Genomic DNA, 27,531 nt, shown 5'->3' with positions numbered 1-27,531 from the left:
ATGTTTTTTCCCCGTTGAATAAATTCACTCAAATCAAAGTTTGACCTTTCCCAAATACTTATTTGTGATTTGGACTGGAACATTACACGTTTTTTTTTTACCAGGGGCGTCAACAGATTTGTCCGCGTTGGCGAGGCTCTCGGGCCGTCTTCTTAAACTACAAGAACCACAAGTCAGTGCTTAACGTAAACCGCGACGCCTCGCGACCTCTCACAACAACAACAACATTTTACGACGGTGTCATGGCGACGCACGGGCTCAGCTTTGAGAGTTCGGGCAGCATCGAGGAAAGGAAAGAAAAGAAGCGACAGGCGCGCCAAGAGGCGATAGAAAAGGTACCAGCAGTGAGCTTCTGGTGAAAAGCAACGATACGCGGCGAAGCGGAGCCGTTTCACTGCAGACACGTACTACTTTATTAGCCGTGCTGTCCAGATAAACGCTAAGCAGCTAAGACGAGGCTAACAGCTACCCCAGGGTGTTGGAGGTATTTTCTGAGCTTTCCTCTTTGTTTTCGGGCTGGTGTAACATTCGGCTTGATCGTGTCTGCGTCTGGATCCGCAGATACCTCCAGACTGAAAAGGAAGGAGGCTGGCGGAGGCAGATAGCAGACCTGCCCCTGTTTGCTTTGTGCTTCCGCCGCGTCCATCCTTCGAGCCCGGCGCGAGGCGGTCTGCGGCCGCGGCGCTGTAATCACATGTGTGCACAGTTCTTCAGCTGGCAGCTATCTGCCTGCAGCTTTGTTTGCTCTCTGTCTGCCTCCTGCAGATCAGCATCGCTGGGCTGTAAACGCTTCAATCTGTTCAGCTCAGCTGTGCCCGAAGCGACCCGTGGATCCAGTCGTGTCAGCGAGGTTTAGAGCGCGATTGGCTCACACTGTGATTTTAAGACCTTATTTATGTCTGTCTGACTTATAAACAAGAAGCCCGCCACCTGGGAAGCCTGTGTTCCCTCTAACGTGATAAAATCAGGGTTTCTGTTCATATATAGTTTCACTCTTCAGCATTCTCCTGGTGGGGTCCGGCTATTTTTTTGTTTTCTTCAAGGTTTGGCCTGTCCATTCTGATGTTGACACACTTCCACGTTTCCCCACGAGCACAAGGAGAAGAATGTGCTGCAGGATCCGTCTTAGAAGAAGTAGTTTTAAGTCTGACACAAAATGAATGAGTTGCATTATCTTCCCAATGTATGCACCGAAGCTGCAACTTTTATCTGATTTTCATTAAAGTAAAAGAAAAAAAAAGCATCAAATTATGTTGGTCGATGTGTTTACAATGATTAGGGTTCATTTGTTGCAAAACTAGTGGGAGTTCTGGGGTTTGACGCAAACAAAAAAGGGATTTGATCTTCCGATTAAGAGAAAATGGTCTGGTTTCCACCGCTGGTCATTTTATCGGAAATAAAATTTACTCTTTCACAAAGAATGAATCTTGTCAGTAGGGCTTGGCAATATAGCAAAAAGGCACATCAATAAAATAGAAATTATTGATATTGATATCGATAATTATCAACAAATTTAAAACATATTTTAAGTGCAGCCCTGGCCATTTTATGCTGTTGCTTAGCATCCAATTTTTAAATACAGAACACACAAACACTAATTTCAAACTCAACCCTTTATTCAACCAACTTTTTATCAATACTGCAAGTTTTTAAAATAGAAAAAAAGAACACGTGCTCTCTGAGCTCTTTGAAGGGGGTGGGGCTTGATTCCTGGGTCTGCGTTGTGATTGGTTGGGAGGATGTAATGAGTGTAATATTAACCTACATGATAGGCTAGAATGCAAAAGGAAGGTATTTTATTTATATATATATATATATATATATATATATATATATATTTATATAATTGTTATTGAATTATCGTCCAGCCCTACTTTTCTGTGGCTACTTTTTAAGAATGCACGTTAGATACAGCTGCATTAAAAAAACATTTTGCGTACCTTTCCAGGTCAGAAATAGTTGGTAAAGGCATAGAATACACAAGGAGGCAGAGGTTGAACAAATGAACAAAAAGACCAATGATGGACCCGTAGGCCTGAATCGTACCTCCTAGTCTTCTGCACTGTACGCTAGGCGGGATTAAAATCTGGTCCACTGTCCTAATAGACGTCAACACTTGTCTTAGATTTTTTTGTGACTGCGTTGGCTGTCCCAGCAGGCGGGTTCAGCAACGACCTCGGCCAGTGGGCGTCGCCGAGCAAACGGCAGAGAAAGAAAACCAGGCGTCTGACGTGAAGATAAGGGGAAAAAATAGCATTATGGTTTAACGAAACACAGCGATTAGAGATCTGCTGTTGTTTCAGGGGTTCTCACTGACAGCGAGGTTCCAAGAACTGTGCTGATAATGTGGTGAGAGATTTACCTTTTCTCCTTCCCCTTTCCTGACTGGACAGGAGAGGCTCTCCGTATCTCTGAGAGGAGCTGCGATGTTCAGCTGCGCTAGGAATGATAGAAATAGGAGGCCGTTCCTCTGCCTAATGTTCAAACACCTCTGAGAGGGTACGGCAAGCCCTTTGGTGCAAAACGATGATAATCAGTCAGCAAAGGCAATACAAATTGGCCAGGCATCCTTTGATTTACTCTGACTGGTAACTGGCAACTCAAATACAAAAACAACCTGATGCCCAAACGAGCTGTTCCTGTTCGCCTATTTAGTTCTGCGTTCAATAAAAACGATATGACAGTTATGGATGTATAGTTTGATGCATAATGCGGTTAGTATATTTGGTGGATTCCAACTATTAGCTCTTTGAAGGAATCTGCTAATTTTAAAACTTATTTTACAGTCAGAGTTTAGTACATTAGACAATTTAATTTAATGTATTCAAGAGAATGCATGTGTTTAACGTGTACTTAGGAAATATAAACATATCATTGAGGCTGACTTGGTGCAAACTAATAAAGGTTTAAATGGTTCCTTTCTGGTGGTAAGCCATCTTTTCTGCTGCCTGATCTCATTTTTTTCCCTCCAATGCTTTAATCTAGGCAAAGCAGCAGTATGAGAAGGAAGAGAGGAGAAAGGAGCTGAAGAGGCAGCGAGGGGAGGACACTTGGATTCTTCCCGAAGTCAGCCAGAGGCTGGAGCAGATAGAGGACGTACGTATCGTTTTTAACGGCAGTCAGATGAGGAGCCACTGGCAAGAAGAAAAGGGGAGTGGGGGCACACACGCGTGGTACTTCACTAACTGTTTACGTCCACCAGGAGGGAACAGTCAGCAGCAAAAAGAAGAAAGAGAAAAAAAGCAAGAAGAAAAAAGAGAAGAAGAAAAAAGTCAAGAAGGAGAAGAAAGCAGCAGAAGAAGGAAACGGCTCCAGTGGCAGTTCACAGGTGACTTAGTTGGAGGGAACCTTTGAGCAAGCTTTAATGGTACATAGCCACATTATATGCTTATAAAGAGAGCAAAAACTGTTTGACCATGATAAAATAAAGTTAGATACACCAAGCCTCCATCCTGATAATGTTTCGAGGGTCCGTTTGGTGGAGAAAAATATCCCCAGCACCAGGCGCGATTAGCAGATATAAACAGATGTGGCGCCATCTAGCGACAGTATCGCAGAACTACTAACAAATAAACAGCATAATACACTAAAATAACAACTAATACGCCAGCAGGATGTGATAATCTTTCATGAAAACTTTGTACAGAACCAGAGCGAGCTACTGACATTTAAATAAATAAAAAGTCAAGTAGCGTGGCTATGCACCATTAAAGCACTTTCTCTGCTGCAGGAGGCACGGCCATTCTGCTTTCCTCGACAAAAGTTTTACGTTTGTTTAGACTTAGTGAACCAGCTTTTTGTTTGTCAGCAGGTTTTGAATTATATTTCAAGTCTATTTTTAAGCCTTTTTTAAAGATGTTTATTATGAGTTGTCTTTAACTTTGATGGAAATTTTAAAGCTGGCATAAAAAAGACAAATGTGGGGCCCTTATTTTCTTTTTGTTCTTCACCCCCTCGTTGCTGCCATCTTTCAGCTTTATTTTGGCCGTCTTGGTTTCAGGACTCGGAGGAGGAGTGGGTTGAGGCTCAGCCACAGCCTGCCAAAGCATGGAAGGTACCAGAGGCGTCCAAGGCTCCAGAGGGCGGCCTCAGCCCTGCACACAACGTCCAGGTATGTTCAGTACTGCGTCCACAGTTCTCACAACAGCTCGGTGCTCCCACTCCGTCATGGAGCCATGATCCCGTCCCCGATGAGTTTTAAAGCACTTACGGTTGTTGGTTTGTCCGCTGATCTCAGTCCGACCATCCTCTTTTTCTACGATTGTGTCTCCATCTCAAAGAGAGACGAATGGATGACTTTTGATTTCCTGGCTATGAAAACCACGTCCACTGCAGACAGACGGGCGGAGAAAGACCGACAGAAAGAGGAAGAGAGAGCCAAGGCTCAGGCCATTGAACAGGTGCAAATTACTATTATTATTGCTGTGCTTATGGGTTGGTTTCACTTTCTGGTTGTAAAAGGTCAACATAAACTAAAAGTGGTGAAGACTGAGGAGTATGGATTTATGTTTGCACATGCAGAGATTCAACTTGTTCAGGAAAACAGCACGTTGTCGTTTGTCTTTTTTAAATCTTGTCCTTAGGTTCTTTTTGGATATATTTTATACAGTTTTATCCGTTGCAGTTCTTGTTAAAATTGTATTGATTCCTCCAGGCTGGTTTGCACAAGCGGGAGCTGAACCCGTACTGGAAAGACGGGGGAACTGGTCTACCTCCGGAGGACCTAGCTGGTACTGCCGACAAGAAAGGTAGCAGAAGTTTACCGTGTTGATTTTGTTGTAGGACCTCACCACGCGTTTTTATAGATTTTGGTTCGTTCCACTTTCGTTCATGCTCAAAAAGTGTTTGTAGCAGCGAAGGAGGAGTTTATTTTGTGCTGCTGTTCGTTGGTGTGGGTCTGGTACATAGGGAAAATGCACAGAAAACCATGAGACGTTTATTTGATCTCTTTACTCTCCTCATGTTTCCCTTCGCATCGCTTTTTCTTCTCAGCATTTCAGTAATCCTGCAGTTTTCAGATAATATTTCTGTGTTTTGAATTTGTTTTGATCTTTTTTACAAAAACAACGTTTCTCTTATGTTCTTTCATTATATTTCCAAATTCAATTTAATTCAATAAACTTTATTACCATTCAGTATTCCACCTGGATCATAAAAAACATGGCTCAAATTGGTTGTGACCTTAAAATTGTGATGTGGTGCATTTTTTATGTTAAGTGTAAGTTAAATAAATTATACCGCAAATAAACATTTTAATATATTTACATTTATTTAAAATCTTTTTGAATGCCCATATATCGCACATCCTTACAGAAAATGGAGGAAAAAATAAATTTTTATTCAAACTGGATTATTTTCACATTGCTAGTTTGAGGTATAAACATGAAAATGTTTAAGTTTATGCTTTTTCACCAACGCCCTGATCCAGGCATCCCTGTAATCTGCCTGATCAATAATGCCAGCACATGTGAGTCAGAGATTTTCTTACTTCACGCGTCGCCATAAGGCACTAGACACTTGTGTTCTCATGCTATATTTTTGCCTCTCCAGGCAACATTTTATGAATAAACAAATATGGGTACATGACCTAAATTTTAGAAACAGCAGAATATGAAGTAATTTAATTTTCTGGATTACTTTGGATTGCTCTACACATAATCTCCTTTAATCCATTTTAAGGTGCTACATTGGTGAAACATGCAACAAATCCCCTCCCGATGTGGCATCCAATTAACATCTCTTGATTTTTTTTCCCCTTTTTTCCCACATAAAAAAATCTAGTGGCCTAAGTTTAGCAAGGTGGGACATAAAAACTGAACAATATCGCACAAATAGTTAAAGGTAGAGGTGGACTATATAGGGAAAAAAGCATATCGAGAGAATAGTAATCATACTGATCGATATCGATTATTATCAAAAAAATTAAGAAACATGTATTTTAAATGCAGCCATAGCCATTTTATGCTGTTGCTTAGTGACCTATTTTACATAAATGGATTCAAATACAACCGTTTAGTGAGAGAACCTTTATACCAAAACTATAAGTCTTAAAAAATGAAAGAACACGTGCTCTCTGAACTCTTTGAGGCTTGGTGATGGAGCATTCCTGGGTCTGTGTTTCTGATTGGTTGGGAGGATGTAATTACTGTAGTATTAACCTACAGGATAGGCTAAAATGCATTTTTATTGACCCCTTTTTTTTCCTATTGAACCACACGTCTATCGATCGATATATATTGTTATCGAATTATCGTCCAGCCCTAGTGAAAGGTATAGAAAAGTTTTTATCAGTGTTCTCGGTAAATATTCATGCTTCCATTGTCTTTATTCCAGCCGGTCCGGTAGTGAATGACGGTGGCCTGAGCTGGCTGAGGAAGAGCTACCAGAGGATGAAGGAGCAAGCGGAGAGGGAGCAGCGCAGCCTCAGTGAGATTGTAGCTCAGAGATACGGGGTGAGGCGTTTATAGTGACCTTGACTCGGCTCTGATCAGTTAACGGAGGACGAGTGTTTCCCAAAAGTTTAAAGACGGGCCTGCCTTACGTACATTATGTGAAGACCTTTCTGATGCCCCTAAAATAAATCTTTTAATCCACTTTATTGTGTTTCTCCTTCGTCAGTCAATGGAGGAATTCCAGAAGAGGCTCGCCGACGCCGAGAAAGCCGTGCACGGCCATAGCAGAGGCGGCAGAGAGCGTCCAGCAAGGGACGGATGGAGGAAAGGAGAGGAGGATGACGGTGGGAGGTGGGGGAGAAGAGAGGGGGATAGGCAGGATCGAGATCGGTGGAGAAAGAGTGAAGAAGACTCGTCGCCCCGAGAGCGAGAGAGTTACAGGAGGGGAGACGAGAGGGAGCGGCATCGAGGTAGAGAGGACGACAGGGGCCGGGACGGAGACAGGCACAGGGATAGAGACAGAGGACGAGACGATGACAGAGGCAAACACAGGGACAGAGAGAAAGAAAGAGACGGGGACAGGAATAAAGAGAAAGACGTCAGCACACAATCATCGTCATCATCATCATCATCTGGAGAGAGTTGGAATCACCGCTCTGCGTCTCTGGGCTCGCTGAAAGGCCGTTTCCTCAAACCATCAGACGAGAACGACGCCGATGAAGGTGGGCTCACGGTTTCAGGAGTCTGAAAGCTATTAAAAAGTGCTTTGTTACGTTTGTTGGAATAATTTTAATGGCCTCTTAGATATTTGACAGCGAACAACAGTGATGTTTGTTGCAAAGTGGAAAAATAAGCTTTTTTTTATCACATTTTAAGTGTGCCAGGTTGCCTTTGTATACGAGCTAAACCTTCTCTCTACTTCTCTGCAGCTCCTCGCCGTCCTCAGCCATCCGCCAGCTTTCTGAAACCCAGCTCCGACGATGAGGACTCTCTCCCGAGGAAGAGTAGCGGTCCAGCCTGGAAAACCCGCGGCACATCTTCCCATAAACCTGACGGGGCTGAAAACCCCCAGCAGGAGGGCAAGACGCAGCCAGGGAGGGCCGCAAACTCTCCTCACGCTGCGCCACCATCAAGGTTTCAGGCTTTTTGATTGTTGAAAAGTGTGACGGGTGGCAGCTGAGAACATCGATTTTTAAACCTCGCCACAGAAAATGAAGTGGATTTTTAACACACGAATAGGCAAAACAATGCAACGATAATTTATACACAGAATAATCCAATGTGCTTTACAGGAAACCAGAGGAAAGACGGAAAAACACTGCATGAAAAATGATACAGATGTCAAAATACAAATAAAATCTGTCATCTTACACTTCAGTCAATGATCACAGCATTTTAAAGGTGACAATAAGGAACAAGAAAAGGTTTCAAAGGGAAAACTGCTAACCCTAAAAAAAAAGTCATGAATCAGGTTTTCTTACATGCGGGCCAGATGTCAGAGTGCCACCGCTTCGTAAAACCGTCTCTGTCTCGCCTCATTAGACTAAGTTGTTTTGGTAAACGGGCAGTCAGAGCCCCTGCAGCATGAAATGAGCCCATATTGTGGGAGCAGGGAGAGACGACGCCGCGAGAAGTGTAATAGCGTAGAACGCCGCTTCCCCGGCGCGGCTCTTATTATCGCTGCAGGCGCCCGGCGACTCAAATGGATGATATCAGATAAACGGGGGTGCGAGAGCTCCGAAGCAAACAGCTAAACAGTTAAATTAATAACTCCAGAAATCCCATTTTGAGAATGGAAAGGCCGTTTCAATGAGGGGGGGGGGAGAAATCTGTTTGTAAATCAGCCAGACAGATGTGTAATTCGATGTTATATTTAATCCCTTTTTACCGTTTAAATCTGTTTACGTAGGACTGAGGCTGAAAGTGAGGAGGAGGAGGAGGAGGAGGCAGAAGAAGAGATTCCACTGCTGTCAGAGGAAGAGATGAACAGGCTGGGGTCAAAGCTGATAAAGGCAGAGATCATGGGCAATACGGTGAGTTAGTTGGGTTTTTATTGGTGCTCTGCTGGTCACCACAAGACTAGGAGGGTCTGGATGGAAAATGGAGCTGAGCCCCGAATGTTTGGATTGTTCAGAATGTTCCTGTTTTACCTGCATCCTCTGCTTGTTTTCTCTTACAGCTGTAAATCTGTTACAGTGCGGCAAAGTATCAGAGAAACTTCATGTCCTTATGAGGAGAAACACGTAGGGCTGGACGATATAGAAAAAAAGCTTATCGATAAAAAAAAAAAAAAAGCATATTGATCGATATCGGTAATTATTGAAAATATTTAAAACCATATTTTATGTGCAGCTCTGCCTGGACATTTTATGATATTGCTAAAAAATTAAATTTTAATAAAGAACACAAACACAGAATTCCAATTAAATCTTTATTTAACCAACTTTTTTAACCATAACAGAATTTTTTTTTAAGAAAAATAACTTATGAGACCTGAGTTATATTTTTAAATAAGACTTTATTATTAAATAAAGACCAAAATAAATATACCAAATAAATAAATAAATAAAATAGCCTATTTAGGTGGGAATAGCACACTAGTTACTTCTCAGGTTTCATAATTGAGAGGCTGATGCAGGTCCGCGGTTGTGGCGTGTAAGGACGCAGACTGCAGCTCATTTTGCACTGATTCTCTGCACTCGTTGCACAATTTAGGGAGCGCTGTTAGAGAAAAACTTGCGTCCCGGAACTTTATATCGTGGACTTTATACCTCGCGGAGTGGCGAGTAATTGTTTGAAGCCAGGGTTTTTAACTGCATACTGGCGAACTAGTAAAACCCCGTTTTGGGACCGTTTCCTCCGCCGCTCCTTGCTGCGACACATTCACGTACTCTGTGTTGTGGTTTGAGAGGGCGGCGCTTTGTGACGGCGTGCCTGGGTCTGCGATTACGATTGGTCGAGAGGAAGTAGTGACTGTAGCATCAACTAATATGATAGGCTGAAAGGAAGGAAGGAAAACTGTTTATATCGAACTTTTATCGACCCTGTTTTTTCCTGTTGCGCCACACGTCTATCGATCGATATATATTGTTATTGAATTATCGTCCAGCCCTAGAAACACTGTACCAGTAAAATAGCTTTTATTCTGTTGACAAATCTTGGATCCTACCATCTACACGGCCTTGCAAAAGTGATCACCCCACTTCGATTTTTTTTAACCTATTTCATTAAATTCCAACCTGTAATTTTAATGTTTTCAAATCTTATTTTTGTGATGGATTTGCACAAAATAGCCGGAAGTGAGAAAACTTTTAGAAACAAAAAACAAAATAAATAAAAAACAGAAAATTGGCATGTGCAGACGTATCTATGTAGGCATTTACTATGCCTGGCGCAACCAGTTACCTTTAAAAGTCGCATAAATGGTGAAATTAAGTCAACGTGTGAAATTTAAGCGTCACATTATCCGTCAGTGGAAACACACCTTTTCTGAAAGCTTCCAGAGGCTGCAGCAGCCCTAAGCCAGAGGCATCACACCATGAAGACCAAGGAGCTCTCCAGACAGGTCAATTTAGGACCCCCCATAGCTGTTTAGACAGTCTTCACGTTGCGGGAGGACAGCCGTAACTTATCCAGGACCTCCATAACTGTTTGAAGACGTCCGGATCAAAGGAAAACCCCGCGTGCTTGGTTTAACGCGCCAAATCCCCACATGGTTTCTAATGATCACTGAGCTGCTCACATTTAGGCTTTCAGGACAGAGTTGAGCCGCAGCTGTCATCAAATGATATTAGGAACCCTATCGGTGTTCCCCTCATCTTCATCCTCATCACTCAGTTTTGGAGCTTAGCTGTGACATCGTGACAAATCCATTTACCGGAGCCTTAAAAGCCTCAGCGCTTCCCTTGGTCTCCCTGCAACTAGTAATTTGGAGGCGTGAGCAGTTCTTCCCTGCTGGGACCGGTTTTGTACGGGGATTGCAGCACGTACCATGTGCTAGAGGCTAAATTCTTGCATCGTAGTTTTTATATATTTTTTTTTTCCAGTGAATTATTCCAGTCTGTGGATTGTAGGGCCCTATAAAATCCGTTTTATTTTTTCCCAAATTCCGTTTTATTTTTTCCCAAATTAGTTTTTTTCCGTTTTAATTTTGGAAAATTCTGTTTTTTTCCGTTTTAATTTTTACGAATTCATTTTTTTTACCCTTTACTGTTATTTCAGTTGTAAAAAGAATGTGCTTTTAATGTTGATGATTAAAATGTACACAAATAAAATAGGAATGACCTTAAATTTGAGGTAAAAAACATCACATTTACTCAATACTTTTACTGCATGATGCAACATAACACTGCACTCTAAGTACTAACAAAATATTAATGGTTATGAACCAATTGTTATAAATAAAAGTGCTCCATTAGCTTTTTCAAGTAAAAAAAATAAAATAGGACCTCTCAATTTCAGATATATGAGTAGGTGAAGTTGGCGAAGACTGCTTACATTTTCAGGTTGGGCTCCTCGCTGTTTGCAGTGCTTCTTTAGAAACGGCCACAGTTTTGTCATCTTTTCCAAAGGGATGTCAGCCTCAGTGTTTCTCAACTTTTTCGCCGAAAGCGGAGCTGTGGAGAGCCGCTTCGCCATTTTTTCAATGTTTTGATGGGGGATGGTGGGGGGAAGCTGAAATGACAGAGCGGGAGGGGTTGTGTCGCACAGATTTGCGTCCCCCGGTGTGCATTTCCCCCAGACGTACGTTCTTCTCCCACACAAAAACAGAATTTCATTTCAAATGTAGAAATTGGGATTGCTTTAAGCGGTCCCAATTGAGTGTGAAGTAGGCCTATTAGAACATGGACCTCCAGAGCTTTACGCCGGTCCGTGCCGCAATGAGCTTGGAGTGGCAAAAGGAGGGCCTGCTCACTGGTCGGCCTGTGGTCATATTGTTCTGCTTGATCTGTGTGTGTTTTCAGGCAATGGTTGAGAAGCTGAAGTCACAGCTGGAAGCTGCTCACAAAGCAAAGGAGATTCATGCTGCCAGAAGGAAGGAGCATGAAGCAGCCAAGTTGAAGCAGGTTGGTAAAACTCCCCGTTAACGCCTCTGCAGGTTTAGCTGTTAATTAGCAGCATACACGATGAGCAAAACGTTCCCATCAACATAGAAACAAACAAAAAAAACGAACAAACAACTAAATGTCTGAAAAGGATAAAGTAAAAGACAGGACCTTTTGCTTTTAAATGTTCCATCTTTTCTTACGGCTGCTGTTCCTGAGAGCTTTTTGCTTCTTGTGCTGATAAGGCTAGCTTCCAGCAGAGAGCCGTTATCAGCTAACAGGTACGCACATAAACTGAAAAAATGCTCCCATTTAAACACACAGGCAACACACAAGCTTTCTCACCGCTCACATTTCCCCCCCCCCCCAGATTTATCTCCTGCTACCACTAAAAAGTCTAAACGCTAAGCCAAAAGCCTTAAAGCTATGTTTGTTCGAAGCCTCACAGATGCACGCAGCTATAAACTGCTGCATCAGTCACTCTCAGCATGCTGTTAAAAAAAACAACCCCGACGCACAGGCTTTGCTTCAGATGTAACTAAACTCTGCTCTGATGTCTGCCTGCTTCTAAAAGCAAGTCCGTTTGAAGTGTGTTTGCCGCTCGGCTCTAGCTGTCTGGGTTGAAACTGTTCCTGTCGAGCACTTCAGTAAACCCCTAATGAGAGACAAATGGCCTTTATTTGTCACCAAAGCTGAGCGTTTCTTCCAAGAAAAGCCCAAAAGTTCTGGTTTGACATCTTTTTAGACAGGTGTGTGACAGACCTTTTTAATACTTCAGTCTGTAACTCCTTGTTTTCCTGGAGTGTTAATATTAAGCGCCACATTTCTCTGAGTTACTCTTCAAAATGGGAAAGACAGAAGAAGACCAGAAATGGCTACTCTCCTTAACTTCTGTAAAAACAGACTCAACTCTTCCTGTTTCCGCTTGGTTAGGATTACCAACATATTCTAGAATAATGGAGATCATTTTTTAAAGGAAGTTTTGAAATGAAAAGATACATAGAAGGTTTGACGCAAGTCATGCTCTTTAAAAGGCAAAACGGTTACTAAGGAAATGTGTGTAACTAAATCAGAATAAAGCAACATTCCTCACTCTTCTGGAATTTAGCAACTAGAAAAGCTTTTTGTTAATCCTAACTAGCCTTAAAGGTGCATAGCCTTGTTATGACTTTTTTTAAAAATTATACGTCAGTAGCTCACTCCGGTTGTGTGCAACGTTTTTTTTTTTTTTTTTTTACAAAAGATTATCACGTCCTGCTGGTGTATTAGTTGTTGTTTAATTTTTTTAAGCTTTGTTTTTGCTTAGTGTGTAAGCGAATAAAGTCTTTCGTGCTTATCTGCTATTTTAATGGAAGTACGTACTGCTCATGCGCAGCAGGGTTAAAAACAAGGAAGCGGCTAACGGCTAATAGCCTCTCCAGGTGAAACGATTAAGAATGTTCTAAGATCTAGTGAAAAAAAATGCAAAAAAGATATGATTCAAGAGGGAAAAGACTGGAATGTCGCTGGGAATACAGTATGACCGTTGGTGTTCGCTGAAGCAGACGCTAAACCTCAGATGTGACCGCAGAGTTGATTGATGTGAGTAAATGTTCTGATATGAGGCTCTTAAAGTTACTGTAGATGAGTTTATTTAATTAATAACGGTTGGCCTTTGATTACGCCGAGCTGCCGCTTTACGTCGAAGCATTGCAGAGGGTCAGGCTCTGTCCAGTATTATTTAATATTGATTTATTAATTAAGCAAACCGGCATTGTGGTAGTTCTGTGATACTGTCGCTAGATGGCGCCACATCTGTTTATATCTGCTAATCGCGCCCGTCTCGGGGCTATATTTCTCCACAAAAGGGCCATCAAAACATGATCAGGATGGAGGCTTGGTGTATATAAATTTATTTTATCAAACTGCTTTTGGTCTTTTTTATAAGCATTTAATGTGGCTATATACCCTTGAAGCGAAAAGGTTAAGTTTAAGCATAAGGTTAAACTTAAGATTTAAGGTTACATTGTAAGAGTAAGGTTAATGTTAAGCATCAAATAGTGTGTGTGTGTGTGTGTGTGTGTGTGGGGGGGGGGGGGTTGTGAAGCGTTTTTTTACAGTTTCTTCAAATATCTGGTATCTCTTGTAAACATTCCCTGATCTACTGTAACAGTGATGGCCAAAAATAAATAAGTAATAAGATACAAACACGTAAAGTTTCAAGCAACTAGAACTGTCACAAGCAAGGCTGGATGTTTATCTTGTCAGCACTCGCAGTGACTGCGGCATAGAGCGGCCCTTCCATGAAAACCATTAGACAGTATATCCCAAAGAGTTTTTGGGAGATGGCATAAAACACCCTTTTATGTCTTGCAATCTGGATATTTTCCTTAACCCTGCTCAGTAACTGGAACTCTACGCTTTGCTCAGATTAGACCGAGGTTGAGGCTTTTTAATTTTAATGCTCCAGGCGGGTTTGGGGGTAAAAAAGATTGTGCCCGTTTTAATGAGCGGTGGAGGATCTGTGATGCTTTGGGTTTGTTTCTCTTGCAAAATCTCTGGGAACCATTCCAGAAAACTTGTATAGCGCTTTACCTCACGCTTTCATTCACACGCTGACCACGGCGAGCTACATATGTAGCCACCGCTGTCCTGGAGGTCCCCCCGCTCTCTGACCAACAGCAAACAGGCAAAGTGTCTCGCCCAGGGACGCAATGCCAGAGGCGGTCGGCGTGGGGGAGTCGGACCGGCAACCTGCTGGTTACAGGACGGGCTCCCTAGCTCCTACGTCACTGTCGAACCCTAAAGGGCCTTCCAGACAGGACGCGGCGCTCTGAAACGAATTATTTTCAACGACAGGCGGCACGCCGAGCAAAGCGCTCGAGATAAATAAATTAACTCATATCAAAGGACAAATTTCCAGTATGAGATCTTCGTTTCTTCATAAAAGATGCTTTTTTATCTTTAAAAAAGCACCACCAATGAGTGTGGTGGTGCTTTACATGAGCGGAGAAAACTAAGCATGTTTCCAGCAATGACAGCGATGTTTTTTAACACAAAAACAGCTGTGTGGTTATTATTACTATTATTATTATTATTAGACTTAAAGTAAGAACTAAGTCTCTATCTGGATAGCAATAGTTTTCCCCGCCCAAACCAAAGAATTCATTTTAAAATTAATTTTCACAAAACATGTCTTATTCATGGGCTTTGGCGTAACTGTCAGCTGAGAGCTATTGGTTCACTCCAACCTGGACAGCTGTTGATTTGTGATCATTTTTGGTTTTGGAGACCATTTGGCTCATCTTCAGTGCTTAGCGTCCTAACTCTTATTTCTGCTCCCTAATATTGTTTTTTTTTCCCCCAGAATTTTTATCCTTGAAAGGCCTGACTGGAGCACAGGAAATGTTCTTATGTGTCTTTTTTTTTATGATACTATGTCTTGATTTTTATGAGACAACCTCCCATACTTTGATACTCTCGCCTCCCTTTTGCGCATCTGCCTGTTTGCTTCACGCACCCTTTACCCGACCGAGTGCGAGCGTTACGTAAGGCTGCTTTTCCTCTGATTTGCAGCTTCCATCAAAGGGGGAAAAATGGTTTGGAGACCCAGAAAGGCTGTAAATGCGTTTCTTTTACAAATCGAGCATAAATCATTTGATGCTTTTTCAGACAAATTTCTTTAAAATATAAAAAAAAAAGAAATGTGGCACTTTTGTTTTATGCAGCATTCACACTCAAGCTTACCTTGAATCAGAATGGGATGATGTTTTAATGGAGAGAAAGATAGACTTGCGTTCCTTTGCTAGTTATATTTGCAGTTTTGTTTGAGTTAGAAACCATTTATAAGAAGATGAATTCCAGTGAATTTGTAACCATTTTAAACTGGTTGGACCCAGGTTTGGTGTGTTTAGAGAAGTTATTGGGTTATGCGTGTGTGGAACAATTTTAGGTTTTTCCAAATTTCTTCTCTCTAACCTTTTAAAGACTAAAAACCTTATAACACTAAAATTCAGGAGTTTAACATCAATTTACATTCATACGGCACTCTTAATCTTTGATCTGCCTCGTCACAGCTGAACTTCCGCATTTTGCTCATCAGAATTTCAGTTCTTGACTAAGTGACTGAACGCAGCTACTGAGCGGGAGGAGAGTGAGCTTGAAGGTGTGGCGCTGCTTGTTTGATAAGCTCAGATTTGACCTCTGATTAAGACTGCAGGAAAGATCCTCTAAAACTGTTCAGCTGTTTGAACAGATCATCCTCAGACAGGCAGACTGGATTATAACTCTGAGCAGGTCTCACTAAACTCCAGGTACAGAGATTGTCTCTGTAAGCATCACCGGTACAAGCTTTCATTCTCTCCGTTATCGGTTCTAGTTATAATTGAATCCAGAGCACAAGATGAAGACGTCCAGAATTATGCAAAGCTGCCTTGATCACTTAGTCCTCATTAACTACTTTTGGTCCTTCAGTAACGCACTTAGAGGATGGAGGAGGATCTGTTTTAATGGTGGCTTTGGTTCCTTCAGCTTTGTAATCAGCAGAAGTAAAACCACGTTTAAGTGTTTTTTGTTTATTTTTTTACTTACAATTTTTCAGTGAAACCTTGTTAATGATGTGCTTTTAAAAAAAATAAAATCATTCATGTATTTATTACCTTTGCGATCTTATGGAACAGTGCGTTGTGGCTGAGCAGTGTAACTCCTCTGTCCACAGCACATTTCAGACGTTGCCACCAAAAAATTACTTTAAATTGAGTTTAAACTGGACTCTTTGTTTTTATATATATATATATATATATATATATATATAAAATCATGGGATACTCCAACCCTTTAATGGGCAAATGAAAGAGAGTTACTGGTTTTTTGAAACAAAGCCGCTTTAAATTGATTCAAATGGCAAAAATAGCTGTGAAATGGTGTTGTACCAGACCCAGAAAATTGAGAGAAGCCAGTTTCGGCATTGTGTTGCTTTGTTTTTGTTTTTTATTTCTAACTATTGAAATGTTGGGAAAAATTAGAGATCTGTTTAGACGTTTGATACGATGCCAGATAAGCTTTTCAAGTTAACTAGCATTAGGTCAGGTTTTCTATAAAAGTCTCTGCTATCAGATAAAAGTTGTTTGTTTTCTGATAAAGAGATGGTATCTGTCCCAACACAGGGAGCAGATAAAAATTACAGTTCTGATCTATATTTTGCACTAAAAAGGTAAAGGCATTTCTATTTGATTATTTATTTTTATAACAGTTGTTCATAGCAACAAAAAAAAAAACAGTATTTTGTCAGAAAGCTTGTTTCTCTCTTTAAATCGGGCCGGATTTACAAGGCAGATGAATGTGTGGGATGAGCCGTGTCAAGGATGTGGGGCGTTGCCATGAAAAACTTGCCAAGTCCTTCTCAAGCTTTGCTGAGGCTTTACATTTTCAAACTAAAGATCTTTTTTTTTGTTCTGTTGAAATACTTCCAGATCAGATCAATACACTGCTGTGTTTTATTCACAAATATCTGTAACCCGGTGTGTTTTGAATTTAGGTCACCACTCACTCGAGGGAAGACCAGGAGGTTTTGCTGTTCAGGACGGATGAGTCGGGTCGGGCCTGGCCTGTGAAGGGTCCCGGCGGACCCCAGGAGCCCCACGGAGGACGCCGGAAGAAGAAACCGGTAAAGATGATGAGCGTAGCAGGGTGGGGGAGATGTTGGGTGAAGGTCAGAATGGGAGGATACTCAGATAATAATTTGTGTTCTGATTTTTGTTCATGGTTTATTTCTAACGCTGGTTAAACGTTGTAGAGACACAAGTCTGACTCGCATGTCACAGTATTTTCCCAGTCTGGGTTTCCTCCAGAGCTAGTATGCTAAATGTCTACATTCTGCACCTTGCACTTGTTTTCTTTATCCCTACATTATGAGCATCTTTTGAGTGTATTAGCACCCCTCAGCGCCATTTTCTTCTTTGCCTCTGTCCCAACCTCTGGCTTCAGATTGAGACCCACGTCGACGGGCAGCGCGTTCGCTACTTCAAGGACGACGACAGCGTTGGACTGCAGGAGATGGTGAGGAGGGAGAAGATGAGCTCCGCACAAGACCAGCATGCGCTTTATTCACGTATGGCTGCAAAGGTAAGAAAGCCCTCGAAGGAATAATCTTTTCATAGATAATACTTGAGTTCGATTAGGTTGAATTTGGTTTTTAACTTGATGATATCAGCTGATTTTCACGGATCTCCCTTTATGCGGTCGGGGACAATAAACAGGGTTTAGTCTTTTATTTCTTTACTAATGTTCATGCCAATGTGAATCCTATCAGGCCGTCTGAACCTGTCATTAAAGTTTATTGTAATGTAACGCAATAAGAACCAATAGAGTATAGATCAGTAAAAAATAGGTATCATAGTGTTTATCAGCCCTGAGCTATCGGTGTGTTTCCATGTCATTGTGTTGCCTCCAGCCATGTTGCTTTGTGTCGATGCTTTGTTCCTGTAGTTTCTTTGACATGTCTGAAAACTTGCTTCAGGATTGATGTATTCTGCATGTAGGATTTACAGACGAAACAACTGAAAATACTAAGCCAGGGCGCTGTTTGTCAAATGCTCTTCGTTACTCAGCATCAGCAAGTGCGGCGAGGCGTTTTGACCATTTGCTGCTCTGGATTAGACAATAGGAGCGACTTCAGAGGAGCACTAATTGCTGTTTTTTTGGAAGGCCTTTTCTAACTGCTGCTACAGGCCTCGGTTAGGATGGTAAATAGTAAGGTTAATGAGAGTAAAATGTAAAAGAGACTGGCCAGGCATTGCTTGTTTGGAAGGTTTCTTAGAGGAAAGCCTCCTGTCTGTCTAAAACGTGTCTTGTGGCTTGACTTAAGCTCCAAAACTGCATTTGAGTGAACCACAAAGGAAGAAATGCCCTGTTTGTCCACAATGCACAAAGTCATGTCCGGTGAAAACCAAGCACAGCCTACCAGCCCAAACACCTCAGAACAACAGAGGGGGTGGGGGGTGATTTGAGCTCGTTCAGGACCTTTATCTCTTGCCCTCATTCATTGGACTGCAAACTCCTCTGTTTACTAAAGTATTTCATAGAGATGGGTACCGCAACTCGGTATCAATACGGCTAGCATCAGCCTTATCGGCCCCCTTAATGGTATTAGGCACTGTGGACTCTGCGTATTGATAAAGTACCAGATCGATAAATGGTATCATAAAGAGTGGTAGGATCAATAAATCCTTAACAATGCCCATCCCTAGTATTTCATATATCCAAATGAGCGTCTGCTCTGTCTTCTCTAACCTCCAGTCGGTCGAGGCAGATGACCGCTCACACTGAGCCTGGTTCTGATGGAGGTTTTTCCTTCCCGTTAAAGGGGAGTTTTCCTCTCCACTGTCGCTCAATGCTTGCTCAGTATGAGGGATTGCTGCAAAGCCACCAACAATGCAGACAACTGCCATTGTGGCTCTACGTTTTTCATGAGGAGTGAATGCTGCTTGTCAAGACTTGATGCAACCTGCTGGGTTTCATTAGAGAGGAAACTTTTTGACCAATCTGTCATATTTGACTGAATTTGACTTTTTATAAAAGTGCCTTGAGATGACATGTATCTTGAATTGGCGCTATATAAATTAAATGTAACTGAAGTGAATTGAAAATAGAGCCAGGATACACATTGAGCTGTTGTTCTGTTATATATGGTTTCATGGTTTGATTTTTTTTTTTGTCTCCACTGCTGCCTGCGATGCTGTTTGATTCTCTCTCTCGTCCACCGGGTGCTTAAAACAGGCATCCAGCAGCAGATGCGTACTGGCAGGTTTTAATGCGTCTGTGAGTCCCTCAGCAGTTTGGCAGACTACACCTCTTTATAAGCCAGCTCACATCTTTCGTGTTCCTTCGTCTGTCGTAAACATGCTTACCCCCCCCCCCCCTCCCGTTCCATTCGAAAACTGCTACGAATAGCATCGAGAAAGTGGAATTTTTAGTAAAGAGCCGGCTGGGTAAGTTGCCACAGTATTAGAAACCGGGCTTGATAGCTGTCCCAGTTTTTTTCTCCGTCTGACTTCTTCTCCACGCTCCTTTTTCTGTTCAGCCACACAGGCAGGCGTTATCAGGGAGCAGGCGTTCTGCACCTACAAAGACCGACGCTAAAAATACATTTACAGTTACCATGGCAGGGGCTGCTATAAATACTGTTAGTAATCACTACTATGGATTGATGAGTTCAGAGAGAGAAAACTGAATCTTTAGCCTCGCTGGACGCTCTGTCATTTTCTCCAGGCTTCTGCTCGCTTATCTACTCCCTGATCCTTTTGTTCAAATGGTTTTTAGTGTTGGTTCTAACACACTTACCTGTCCTTTTTAAGGAGGACATTATGAAAATGTTTTTCCTGTGTTGTTTTTTTCTTTTTCTTTTGTAAATTAAGATCCTCGTGTGATTTAGCAACACCAAGGCCGGCGTTGGTGTTGCTAACACTTCTGAGGGAGAAACAACGCAGGTTTCAATCTAAATTTGCTCGACTGGTTTAAAAAGTAGGTGGACCGTTGAATTAGTTGTGAATTCGTAGGGATAACTTAGTAACATTTTTATTGACAGAGAAACATTATGTTGCATTTTTCATTCATCTTCTCCATTATTATTATTGGTACGACAGCCCTAACTAGAGCACTGCAAAAACAGACTAAACATAACTAAAAATAAGTTAACATTTTCTTGAAATGAGTGTATTTGCACTTTATTTCAAGGGCATTATATCTAATTATCTTAATTTAGGAGTAAAATTACTCTTTCCATTGGCAGATAATCTTATTTATCTCCTCAAATCGATGACAAATACACTAATTTCAAGAAAATATTACTTATTTTTATTTCTTTTTTTCGCAGTGAGGTATAATGTTCTTTGATAGTTTTCCTTGTTCTCCCACCTGTTTTTGGCTCATAACTCAAGATTCGGGTAACAACAACTCAAAGGTGCTTCTTCAAGTTTCTGAACACTTAAAACTGATTTGAACCGGTTCTCAGGAACTTTCAGGCAAACTTTTAGAAGGATTCTCAATTCTCTGTGTTTCCTCTGACTTCATTTTTAAACACCTCCCTGAAAACGGGTAACCTTGAATGTCTTCCCTCAGAAACCACTTCCACACTAGAGAGAGTTGTTGTTGGCGCAGCCGGGTACGGCGTGTTCACTGACCAGATAAAGGCCGGATCTTTTTTCGCGTTTCGGTCCAGCTGGTCACCAGTCAGGGCTTGTAAAACTGTCACCAGACAGTTTTTCTGTGCATCCCTAATTTTGTACAGTGTAACAACTTTCCCACGTCAACGTGTTTAACATCGCACTTGCAAAGCTATACTTGGATGCAATATTAGGGAGGCTGTTGTATTCCAGGCCCCGTGCCTGGGGAGAGTTGGGGACTTTGTGACGATGGGAAAGCAACACCTGACTGAGGAAAATGTGGCCCTGTCATTGCAATACTGAACAGCATCGTTATGTCTGGTTTTCCAAATGTTTGGCATCCCTGCTGTAAACTATTACTAGACTTGGTCAGTGCAAGTGAGGGAGTGGGGTATTTGTCAAACTAGCTAGCAGAAAATTGCACCAGTAACACAATTATCAGCGTTATCGATGGTAACGTCACCTGTTGTCACGCTGCAGCTGTGGGGCTGTTTGGTGTAAATTCCTTCCAGCGCTCTACCGTTTGGCATTACATCGAGGTTGTTTTTCTGGCATTATGTCATTGCGGCCCGTGTCACCCGTTACTTCTCCGCTCCCTTTCAAATTCCCTTCATCCCTTAAGATTCTTCTCCCCTGCCAGCACATCTTTTAGGCACAGTCGTAGCCGGATTGGCCGTGATGGTACAAACCCCATGATGTGAGGGGAGGCTGTAGTTACGCGGCGAGGTAAGCAAGAACGAACAAAATAGGCACTAAAGCAAAAAAAATTAAAAAATAACACAACAACAAAGGAGAGGTTGCTTGTTAAGGTCTCAGGTTAGAGGGAAGAAAAGACGTTTCTTTCCCCCGGTTTATTGGTTGTGACGTTGGCATTTTTCAGTGATGAATTTATCTGGGTCCCTTTTTGTTCATCTAATCTTCCATTAATTTGAGGCAGAAAGCTCTTTTTTTTTTCCATCCATCTCTCTGTCACAATATGGTTATCATCACGGATGCTTTTGTTTTCCTTTTCAAAGGGCCGATGTATTACTCTGTGACTATACCTGCTGTAATGTATTCATGGAATAGCTGGTCTAAGTATCTGCAGTCTGGAAAATTGGTTTAAATAGTTTAATTACTGGAAAATGATGGAAAAACACAGAAATATGGAAAATATCCACCCACCAGTCCGTCCGCCTATCTAGGTTCTTTCAGAGTCTGACCGCTGTAGAAACAGCTGCCGTTTCTTCATAATAGACCTTTTTTCTATTCTGTGTTTTAATTTTATGTATGCTTTGGGACTAGCTTGTTCATACCAGGTAAAGAATTGTCTGTTTCTTTAGACCTCGCTGTTAAATGAAACACGATGAGGGGAAAGTGAAGGCTGACAGGCTTAGAAAGTAATCCACAACTCAAATTACTGATCGGAGGGAAAACGGATCAGTAATTTGAGATCTAGCTTAGAAATCCGGTCTAGTTTTAACCAATTTCTGTACGTGCTCGTGCATCGTGGTGTTCAGTGTGTCACCGGTACCCACGCCCACTCACACACCCTCCTGCATTGTCTCTAATCCAGTTTCTAACTCTCTCTCACACACAAACTCACTCCTACGCAGAGTCTCACTCACACACACACACACACACAGCTACGTTCACACGCACACGGATTCCAACCTGTTGCCTGGTTGCCATGATGACGGGACTCGAGTGATGCCCCGCATCCCGCTGCGCAGCATCAGCGCTACGGGGCCCATTTTAAAACGACGCTCCTCCACTTTTATTCTTTCTGCAACCTTGCTTGGTAATCCAAGGACTTTCACTTCAGTTCCCATGTGTTTGAGTCTGTAAATAAAAGCTAAATTTAGAGCAGCAAGCAAATATTTTTGTTTGTATGAAAGAAATGAACCATCACGCTTTTACCTCATTTTTAACCAAAAATAAAATTCTCTTTTTCTCTCTCGCTCCCTGTTTCCTCGCCGTCCAGATGATGGGAAAGACGGACGGCGACAACTACACACTGGACGACATGTTCGTGTCGAGTGCAGCGCAGCGGGAGGGCGAGGGCAGGGAGGAGGAGAGGATGAGGAGCAGAGCCATAGGGGAGAGCCGGAGGCTGGCCGCCTCCATGGACAAGTGCCCTCGTTGTTTCAGCAGCCAAGAGCTCCCCAAGCATCTGATAGTGGCCATAGGGAGCAAGGTAAGAGACGCCTGATGTTGTCTGCAGCTATGCAGGTCTGAGCGAGTTACATTTTTAACTACTTGGTGGCTCCATTGGGCTTCTGGTTCATGCATTTTATTTTTTTTTTGTTTGTTGTTGGTTTACTCAGAGGGTTGCTGGGACAGGGTTACGTTGCACATGTAAAGGGACAGCGTGAGAAACGACTCGTCCTGCCTGTGTTGGTCAAGCTGTTCATCGCAGAGACTTGCGAAAGTTTGCATAGATCTCGGTCCTTTTAGACGTCACAGCCACAGACAGCTGGGAGTTTTATTGGATTCTTCTGTCACTGACCGACACAAAGTAGGGCATATTTAGGAAATTATGGAAGAACAAAGGGGGATTTATGTGCTTGTTTTACAAGTTAAAAATTTTAGTGTGGCGCTCATTAGTGTTCACCCCCTTTACTCTATTTCTCCTAGATAAAATTCAGTCCAATGAGTGGCAGAAGTTGGTAAAGGCAGTCCATCTGTGGATGAAATGCAGCTTTTAATTAGGGCTGAACAATTAATCGCATTTTCAATATAATCGTGATTTAAAATAACGCAATTTCCAAACCGCAGATGTCTGCAATTTTTGGCTATGTAACAATTAGGGAATCAGACACGTCCATTAAGTGTCAGTAAAATGTTTGAAGTGGGTTTGCCTCCACATGGAAGGGAAGACAGTTGCAGCAGTGAGATAATCAAATTTTATTACTTGTTTTAGAGTTTATATAATCATACAAAGCATTAAGTTCTGGTCAATCAGTTTAATACATAGACTTGCTTGTTGGTTGGACTTTGCACTTTATCTTCAACAAGGATTGATGTCTAATTAAATTAAAAGCTGTTCTCTTGAATAATATTCTGATCAATAGAAACATTAAAAGTTCATACTTCAAATAGTCCTTGTTTACAAACATCTTTATTTAGAGGCCTTTTTTGTTGCTTGTGGTTAATGCGGAGAAAAGTCAAAATTGCAATTTTGATTGAAATATATTGTAGGCAGAACGCGATAATTTCTGCTCTGAGTTTAGATGCTGTGGGTCTTTTAGCAACTAATCCACATGGCGAGGAAACAAATTGATTTGTTGTTTATATACGCATGAAACACATGATAAATTAAACTGGGGAAAAAAAAAATCGCATTAAATCACAATATTAAGAAAAAAAATCGCAATTAGATTATTTTACAAAATCGTTCAGCCCTACTTTTAATCCTACCATTCTGTGAAGGCCTTAGAGTTTGGACGTGGCTGACCGTCTCGCCTGACAAGTGGAGCATTTTCTGATCAGAACAGCCAGGGAGCCTGTGGTTAGTTCGGAGGAGCTGCATAGGGCCTCGGCTCAGGTTGGAGGATCGGATGATAAGACGGCTGTCAGCTGCAAGAAGAAAGTTCTGGTTGTAGCTGTCCAGTTGCAGTTTGCGTAACCCACACGGAGGAGGCAGCAAGGATTTGAAAAGGGTGCGCCTGTGTCCGATGTAACCAGCTTTTAGGTTTACATGCAGAACATTATTTCTGTGGTGGCATCAGCCATCTTCTGTGGTGGTGGTCTGTTGGCGCAGCAGCTTAGGAGCTGAGAGGAAGCGTCTGGATAAACTCTGTAGGAGGACCAGGGATGCCGCCTGAAGCTAGTGCAGGTGGTGGGAGACAAAAAGACTGTAAGTGGGGAAAAAAAACATCAGTGATGGTGAATGTCTCCCACCCTGTGCATGGAGCTGGAGCGCTGTTTCAGTGACAGACTTGCTTTAAGGAGCGCTTAGTTTGTTAGTTAATCTCTGCTGCTCACAAGAGACTCAATAAATGTTGTCATCATGCTAATGGTTACACTGGTTCTGATTCCATCATTAATCATTTACTGTTTCCCAGATGCTACTATCATGCATATTATATTATACTGTGTCTGTAAATAGGGTGGAGTCTTTTCTACTGCTTTGTGCTATTTATTTTCCTTTAGAGCTAGTTTTTAGATCAGACTAGTTTGTTCTTTTTTTTTTATTGCTAATGTGTGTAATTGTCTGTGTCTTTGCCACTGTCACATCTAAAATTCCCCCAATGTGGGAAAATCAAGGGATGCTTATCTTATTTGTGACGTAAAACATAACACTGCCCGTCACATGGGAGTGGCAGCATCAGGACGCTTTCGTTCAGGACTGGGAAGCTGCTGGGAGCTGATGGGAGGATGGATGGAGCTAAATTCAGGGCAATAGTTGATGAAGACCTTTGAAAGGAAGCAAGTCAGAGATTCATGTTCCAGCAGGAAAATGACTGTAAACTTCCTCCCCAAACCACAATGGAGTGGTGTGGGCCGGTGCATAACGGTGTGCTGGAACGGCCCAGTCAAAGCCCACACACATGTTTGTTATAATGAGCGAGAATAGTTTTGCAAGCACTGTATGATCTAGGGCTGCAAGATATCAAGTAAAATAGGTGATTGTAACACTTTTGCTAAAATTTTAATATTGATTACGATTCTTTCTATTCTAGGTTTATAGTCTCAGCATTATTAAAGTATCTGATCATGTCTGGGCATTAATTGGCAGTTAGACCAACCCAGCAGAGCAATAATCACAGCTCTAGTATGAACACATTATCAGCTTATCAACTGTGGAGGAAATGTATTTGCTGTTTATTATGCGCCATAAACAGGAAATGCATACTGTCTAAAATCCAAACTGGTAGTTCAGAGCTTTAAAAAACAGAAAATGGAACTGGTCCATGAGAAACCTCACTCTACTTTTATAAAATAAAGCATTGGTTTTAATTTTTTTTTTTTTAGGTGAGATATATAAAGATCCAACTATATGCACCCTTTAAGAATAATACAACTTAATTTTAACAGAATCTTTAAACAGATACATCTTAAAGCTGCCGGTAGATGATCACTTAGTTTTTAATTTGCCAGCCGGCCAGCGGACAGACTAACCACGCCCCTGTGGTCCATTCTGCAGGTTTACCTGAGCCTGCCTGCAGGAGTGTCCATGACCGAAGGCCACTGTCTCATCTGTCCTCTCCAGCATCACTCCTCTGCCACCGGATTGGATGAGGACGTCTGGTCTGAAATGCAGGTTAGCCACTCATAGCTGCTAGTCTCTAACCATTGAAGTGGAAGGAGTAGCCTTTAATGGTCCGTTACAGTCACTGCAGCGCTGCATCCTAAAAACCCAAGTCATTGTGTCCACAGCTGTTCCGACGAACCTTGGTGCGAATGTTTGAGTCGCAGGAGCTCGACTGCGTGTTTATGGAAACACACATGAACCTTCGCAGAAAACAGCACATGGTCCTGGAGTGCATCCCGCTGCCGAGGGAGCTGGGCGACATGGCGCCCATATACTTCAAGGTCTGTGTGGGACGCGTCTCCTCATTCTGGTCGATTTGGGCCAAACCGTGGCTCCTGGTTGAGCCTCTCTGTTTGCGTTTTTTCAGAAAGCCATCATGGAGTGTGATGAGGAGTGGGCCATGAACAAGAAGCTTGTGGACCTCTCTTCAAAAGACATCCGGAGAGCTGTACGTCTTCCTTTTCCCCCTTTTGATGTCCTGTCCTCTTTCATCCTTCTCTCCTCCGTTTCCGTTCAGAGCTGACCACGTCTTTCTGTTTCCGCTTCATTTGGCATTTGTCTTCCAGGTCCCTCGGGGTCTGCCATACTTTGCGGTAGATTTCGGACTGCAGGGAGGCTTTGCCCATGTCATTGAAAATGAACAGAAGTTTCCTCATTACTTTGGCAAGGTTGGTTGGTGAATTATTACTGGTAAACATCATTGAACTTATGTTGTGAGTTATCATAGGTACCGTCAAGACCTTAAACCTATATAAAAAAAAAGCTTGTCACTTTAGTACAGATAGGATTTTCTGATGAGTGCAATTATTTTGCAAGAAAAAAAACATGAAGATATTAATTTAGGACCTTTTAGAAGTATTGGATGACTTCCTGTCTTACTGAAAGATACATATCTCATGACTTATAAGCCAATTTCTTGTTGCCGCCGTTGTAATGGGATGAACAAAAGAAATGGCTAGAAGAAGAAAATTAAAAAAGGTTACACAGCTAAATAATCTAAAACAGGTCTGGAAAGAGAAGAAAACCCGGGAAAGCTCGCTGGTTGAGAGCTGTGGCTGAGTTTTCAGTGTTGGATGATGCAACTGCAAAAAACATGAATTTATTTTAAAGATTTTCCACCGATGCTTATCAGGAGGGCAGGGATTGTAGTGGGTACTGTAATAGTTTATATTATCCAAAGTTTTTCTTACTCAGCAGGACATATTGCTGCAAACCCGATAAATAACTAGACACAATGGATTGACCTTCCTCAGATCAAGCATCTGACATTATAAACAGAATTAAGCTGCATTGTTTTATGACCAGGATCGAACCATAATGCACGGCATTTAGGATTAAATTTGCTCTGATTATGTATTTATGGGAAGCATTTTGAATGACTTGATGCGACCGTTTGTTGTGCATTTCCACCACATAAATAAGTTACATTCAGTTCAATTAACTTAAAAGTTTTGCGTAAGATATAAAAGGATGGACGCCTGTTTCCATCACAGGAAGTGGTCGGAGGCATGATGGACCTGGAGCCGCGGCGCTGGAGAAAGCTCATCAGAGAAAACTTTGACGACCAGAGGAAAAAGGTCCTGCAGTTTGCACAGTGGTGGAAACCGTACGACTGCACCAAAGCCGAGGGCTAACCGGAGATGTTAGGAATCTATCGCACTAGGAGTTTATAATGTGTACATTTATGCTAAAATAAAAATAAATCGAATCATTTTAAA

The 27,531-nt window shown here is 42.0% G+C and overlaps 1 protein-coding gene across 1 annotated transcript; it reads left to right on the top strand.

The window, feature by feature from the left end:
* The first annotated feature begins 242 nt into the window (after positions 1–242).
* Positions 243–27,531, top strand: cwf19l2 (CWF19 like cell cycle control factor 2). Its single transcript, XM_012859366.3, has 19 exons — positions 243–335; positions 2,986–3,096; positions 3,203–3,328; positions 4,001–4,111; positions 4,281–4,400; positions 4,655–4,748; positions 6,334–6,452; positions 6,619–7,114; positions 7,322–7,526; positions 8,302–8,425; positions 11,357–11,458; positions 16,953–17,081; positions 17,402–17,539; positions 22,541–22,753; positions 25,706–25,822; positions 25,939–26,094; positions 26,181–26,261; positions 26,380–26,481; positions 27,307–27,531. The coding sequence occupies exons 1-19, from the start codon at positions 243–245 to the stop codon at positions 27,445–27,447; spliced, it is 2,778 nt and encodes a 925-aa protein (XP_012714820.2). The 3' UTR covers positions 27,448–27,531.

Source organism: Fundulus heteroclitus, chromosome 18 (assembly GCF_011125445.2).
Source record: "Fundulus heteroclitus isolate FHET01 chromosome 18, MU-UCD_Fhet_4.1, whole genome shotgun sequence".
Classification (NCBI taxonomy): Eukaryota; Metazoa; Chordata; class Actinopteri; order Cyprinodontiformes; family Fundulidae; genus Fundulus; species Fundulus heteroclitus.
Note: the sequence above shows the minus strand (reverse complement) of the source record. Positions and strands in the feature narration are given on the sequence as shown.